The 5915-nt window shown below is 44.8% G+C and overlaps 1 protein-coding gene across 1 annotated transcript; it reads right to left on the minus strand.

The window, feature by feature from the left end:
• Nucleotides 1–376: 376 nt before the first annotated feature.
• On the minus strand, nucleotides 377–1228 carry LOC147965243 (uncharacterized). The gene is made up of 2 exons (XM_087526742.1): nucleotides 795–1228; nucleotides 377–704 (listed from the first exon to the last, which is right to left on the minus strand). Exons 1-2 carry the CDS (start codon nucleotides 1226–1228, stop codon nucleotides 377–379), a joined length of 762 nt encoding a protein of 253 aa, XP_087382868.1.
• Nucleotides 1229–5915: the final 4687 nt, after the last annotated feature.

Consider the following 5915-nt stretch of genomic DNA (forward strand, 5'->3'; position numbering starts at 1 on the left):
GTTTACCCTAGCTTTCGAGCTCGTTTCTAGCACATTTCTCATTCGGACTGTTCACCTATGAATATTGGATTTCAAATGCTCGATCAAATACACCGCACAGAGCAATGAACCTCCAATGTTCAACTTCAACTTTGACTCAAATCCAAATTTTGGCCCAAATTCAAATATTGATTTAAATTCAAATTTTGATGGAAATTTGAATTCTGACTCAAATAAGAAACCAAAGTAGAAGCAACATTATTACAACTGATAAGTTTTCACAGTAGCTCAAATCTACCAAGTTTTAAGATGCCAACATCTTAATACAAATCTACCAAGTTTTAAGCGATCCACTCGCCGTCAAATTGACAACACAAACATTTCCCAACAACTTAATTCAAATTTTCGACTTGCTCCTTGTGTTTGCAGCTGGCTTCACCGTCTTGCTCCTGGTTTCCCTAGTTGAGATGCTCTTTTCTTTCAGACTCTTGTTCCTTTTGATCTTGGGCTTTACTTGGGGTTTTCCTTGTGGAGGTGCTGATGGAGTAGTTGCACTCGTCGAGCACTTGACGACCATTTGACGGTCATCTATGGGTTCAATAATCTTTAAAGGCACAATTGGAAAAATTACGCCCTCCTCTTCCTCTCTTATAGATTCAAAACCATCAAAGGCCATGGTTTCAAAATCTTCTGCTTCTTCATCTCTTGGCCTTTTCTCCCTAGAGCTAGTAAATAAAATTATAAGCCATAGGCAAAAAAGAGAACAAATGCAAACAAAAGGGTAGCTGCATTCTACAAAGGGTGCAAACACATACCAAGATGCTTCATTTGCTGCTGCATTCTCCACTACTTCATTTGCTGCTGCATTCTCCGCTGCATCTTCAGTCTCCATTGCTGTTGCATTCTCCTCAGCATTGGCTGTTGTCCATCTTTCCTCCTCTCCAAATGATGCATCCACTGCATTGGTACAAAGCCTAGCAATATGCCCCAGAACTCCACATTTTTTGCAAGCACGCTTCTTTGGTAGACGACCCTCCTCACCTGCTCTAATCCTCTGGTTCCTTGGTCTTCCTGGTGGTCTAGTAATGACAGGAGCGTGGAGTTTGAACCCTGTATCTACTATGTTCCATTGATCTTTCCCCAATAGTGCAGGCACATTGTCAGCATAAGCAGCCATAAATTTGGCAACAGAGAAATACTCAGAGCAATATTGATCAACTTCACCATCTGCACCCCCGATAACGGTCATCAGATGTAGGGCATGTATGCATGGCTTCCCACGGATCTGCCATTTCCTGCAAGTACATTATCTAGTACTTAGGTTCATAGGATACCTCCATACCCTATTTTTAGTGTCAGTATAGGTATCCTCTCCCTCATATGTACCAGATCGAATACATTTCATCTTCAGTCCTCTTGCCTTCAAGTGCAATGCCTTAATCAGTGATGGGAGCATTTGATGACCAACATATTGTGTTTCTGCAATTCTTTTGCGAAGAGCCATCTTTATCATGATCATTTGCCTCATCTTGTCAAATGCTTGCCACAACAAGAGCCCTTTCACTGACTTGAACTTTGAATTGAAGCATTCTGCAAGGTTACTGGTCACATAATCTACTTTGCAGATTTCGTTGAATTTGCTTCTTGACCACACCTTGCCATGATGTGCATCCATGTACTCCTTCACAAGAGGATTTTGAGCATACAACACTCTCAAATGGTGTTCATGCTTCCTTTTGCTGCATGTGTATGATGCTGGCCATAAGTTCTCATCATAAACTTTACCTTTGAACTTCTTTTTGAAATTATGCGCTAGGTGTCACATATATTCCCTATGCTCCACTCCAGGGAATACAATTTCCACTGCACTCTCTAAACCCTTGCAAGAATCCGTGTGTATAGCTAAACCTGGGGGTGTGCCTATAATGTTGCGCAGCTGCTGCAGAAACTAGACCCAACTTTCCTCAGACTCTGCCTCCACCACACCAAATGCAACTGGGAATAGCCAGTTGTGTCCATCAACAGCAGAAGCTGCTACTAGCTGTCCTCTCCATCTTCTAGTCAAATGTGTAGCATCTACAGCCAAATAGGGCCCGCAACCATCTAGAAACCCCTGCCAACAAGCCTTGAAACAAACAAAAGCCCTTCTGAAGCACTCCTTCTGAAATGACTTCCCTTTTATTTTGAATGGAACTGTATGCTTGTCAATCTCTACAACACTCCCTGGACTTGCCATCTCCACTTCAGCTTTGAAAGTGTAAAGCAGCTGAAAACTGTCATTCCATTGACCATTAATTCTGTCAAGAGCCTTTTCCCTAGCATTGAAAATTCTCATGTAAGGAATTTCTATCTTGTACTTCTCAAAAAGCTTCCCATGGAGTGCTGTTGGACCAAGTCCAGGTTCTTCTCTCAGCCAATCCAATATAGCATCTGCCACCCACCTAGTTTTTGCTAGCTTGGTTTTGGCCTTCCCCCTCCCCCTCCAGGTGGACAGGTGTGCTTGTGTGGGTTTTTCTTTATCTGAAACAAAATAAAAGGGTAAAGAACAGTTAAGAAACCTTACTCAACGATCTGAAACTAAATTACTAACTGAACTTGGATTACCTGAATATATTTGCTCTTTCTCATACGAGATGCATGCAACTTCCACCTACACCTAGGATATGGACAAAAAACTATGAACCTTGCTGGCTCACTCCTTTTAATCTTATAGTTGTTTTCAGATATAATGCACCATGTTGTCACTGCATTCCGACAGTCCACCATTGATTGGAAAATGGTACCTACACTAAGCTCAGGTTTTTCCCTATTCCACTCAATTGTTGGCATGTCATCACCATCGTATTCATCCTCGATTAAGATGTCCATGTTCTCCACCTTCTCTTCATCGTCAGTGTCATCAAACCTAGCTTGGCTGATGGGCTCCTCCATATATTCTTCATCCACTGCTTGCTGACTAGCTACATCGACCAGTTCAGGAAACATCATCTCGTCTTCATCATCATTTGTAGGCACTGCCTTGTCAGGTTCTGCATCTTCTTCTACACCAACTGCAGAAGGTACACGAGAAGCAGCAGCTGAATCGGAACCAGAATTGGCAGCAGGCATGTTGTGGCTCCATGAACCACTTTCTTTACTTGGTGTCGACCTACAAGGAGTGCCGGGGTGCTGGATATTAGCACAGACAGATGATGTCTGAACTCCCTTCCCCTTCGCCCGTTCTGCGCGTGGTTGAAGCACATCGATTTGGAGTTTACCGAATCGGCATCCAGCAATCCCAGCAAAAAGCAACGACATATGATCGTCGCAAGTTAGTGGGAGAAATCTTTGCTCGTCACTGCTGAAGTAATTCAGTTCAACAACATCGGTATCACTCCAGGGATAGGTGTTTCGGAGCTCAGCTCGCAAATCTTTGAAAGATATGCTGGTTTCTACCACTTTGGGATAGAAAAATGATGAAATCAAATGCGGTTGAGTACCATGCAGCACACTAGTTTCCATTCTAATCGCCAGCCGAAAAGCCAGCGCGGGGTCAATCCTATTTTGTTGGGGGAAGGAAACAAAGGCTTCAGTTAGCCGGGTAAAATCAAGCACAAATTCAAACGATTCAAGCAAACAGAAGTCAAATACGGCCTAGAATACGACTTAGAACGTCAATTCGAGAGGAAACAATGCTTACCCAGGTTTAATCCATGAATTATCTGCCGCGGATTCGACCCAATCCTCTCCACGGTCGACTGCATTCCGGGCGTCCTCACTCAACATCGCTATGTAATCCCAGATGGGGAGGTGGGCTATATCTGGTGGAGACGCGGCGTCGCCAACGAACGGAATAGGGCATAGGGTGGAGGAAACAACTGCGGTGGATGCGGCACGACGCCGACGGAGGGGGCGGGGCGGCGCGGTTCAGTGCGGCCTGTCTAGATCTGTTTCAGATTCAGACAAGCTGCCCAATACGTGTCTCCTTGCGGTCCCACCCGTCAGCAAGCAATAGTCAGACGAAGACTCGGCCCCACTCGTCAGCAATTAACGGTCAATGGATGGTCAAGACGGCAAACGCCCGCTATGAGCATTTGTGAGAGTTTCAGCTAAGGAAGAGGGGAAAAGTGAGCAAACGTTTGGAGCGTGGGGAAAAGTGAGCACAACTAAGGAACCAGGGGCACTAATTTAAATATCCCTTTGTTATATGCTTTGAGTAGATTCATGCCATGCCTTGCTTTGCTATGATCTGATCCTGTAGCATGTTGTTATCTTGCTCTAAACATTGCTTCCTGATGTTAATTCCTGACATGTTAGTATTTTCTCTAAGTCCGTGATGTTGTTATCTTTTGCACTTTTGCCATGCTTGTTTGAACCTGCTCTTGTGTGAATTAGCCATAGCTTAGTGTTCATCTTTTGTCTAGCATCTTGAGTAGATCCCTGCCATGTGCTTTGTTGCTATGTTGGAGTGCAGTAGCTTAGTTTCTTGTTGCATTCTAGATGGCATCGTGCTGTTAATCGCAGAATTGTGTCATTCTTGTTTTGCTTGCCTTTTGCAAACCGTGCATCCGATTCCGGTGATCTTTATATCGATTTCGACCGAAATCAACTCATCTTTCTAGCGGCGCTCTTGGTTGCCAAGTTGAGGCCTGGTTCAATCTTTTCCTTCCAGAGCTCGCATATGCATTGCATTTCACATCCCGCATATCATGCCATGTTTTGCATCATGTTGCTTGCGCATTGCACCGTGGTTGATTGTCGTTTCCTTTGCTTGTGTTCTTGCTTTGGGTAGAGCCGGGAGACGAGTATGTGTTTGAGGAACCCGTTGAGTACGCTTACGAGGATCAAGCTTTCGTCAACTCGGAGAACTTTGCAGGCAAGATGACCATACCCTCGAAATCACTTCTATCTTTGCTTGCAAGTTGCTCGCTCTTTTGCTATGCCGCGATACCTACCACTTGCTATATCATGCCTCCCATATTGTCATGCCAAGCCTCTAACCCACCTTTCCTAGCAAACCGTTGTTTGGCTTTGTTACCGCTTTGCTCAGCCCCTCTTATAGCGTTGCTAGTTGCAGGTGAAGATGGAGTTTGTTCCATGTTGGAACATGGATATGTTGGGATATCACAATATCTCTTATTTAATTAATACATCTATATACTTGGTAAAGGGTGGAAGGCTCGGCCTTATGCCTGGTGTTTTGTTCCACTCTTTCCACCCTAGTTTCCGTCATACCGGTGTTATGTTCCTTGATTTTGCGTTCCTTACGCGGTCGGGTGTTATGGGAACCCCTTGATAGTTCGCTTTGAATAAAACTCCTCCAGCAAGGCCCAACCTTGGTTTTACATTTGCACTAACAACCTATCACCTTCCATTGGGTTCTGTAGACTCAAGGGTCATCTTTATTTTAACCCCCCGGGCCAGTGCTTCTCTAAGTGTTGGTCCGAACTAGAGCCCCTTGCAGCGCCACCTCGGGGAAACTCGAGGGCTGGTTTTAGTTGTAAGGATTTCTCATCCGGTGTTGCCCTGAGAACGAGATATGTGCAGCTCCTATCGGGATGTCGGCGCATCGGGCGGCTTTGCTGGCCTTGTTTTACCATTGTCAAAATGTCTTGTAACCGGGATTCCGAGTCTGATCGGGTCTTCCTAGGAGAAGGAATATCCTTCGTTGACCGTGAGAGCTTGTGATGGGCTAAGTTGGGACCCCCCTGCAGGGTTATGAACTTTCGAAAGTCGTGCCCATGGTTATGGGCAGATGGGAATTTGTCAATATCCGGTTGTAGAAAACTTGACACTTAACTTAGTTAAAATGCATCAACCGCGTGTGTAGCCGTGATGGTCTCTTTCCGGCGGAGTCCGGGAAGTGAACACGGTCTCGTGTTATGCTTGAACATAAGTAGTTTCAGGATCACTTCTTGATCACTTCTAGTTCACGACCATTCTTTGCTTCTCTTCTC

This window comes from Triticum urartu, chromosome 6A (assembly GCF_056163025.1).
Source record: "Triticum urartu cultivar PI428250 chromosome 6A, HENAU_Tu73, whole genome shotgun sequence".
Lineage (NCBI taxonomy): Eukaryota > Viridiplantae > Streptophyta > Magnoliopsida > Poales > Poaceae > Triticum > Triticum urartu.

Coding starts and splice junctions, on each gene's coding strand:
- LOC147965243 (XM_087526742.1), bottom strand. CDS start 1,228: ATGACCGTTATCGGGGGTGCAGATGGTGAAGTTGATCAATATTGCTCT. Junction 705..794: donor GCAGCAAATGAAGCATCTTG/GTATGTGTTTGC, acceptor TTTATTTACTAG/CTCTAGGGAGAAAAGGCCAA.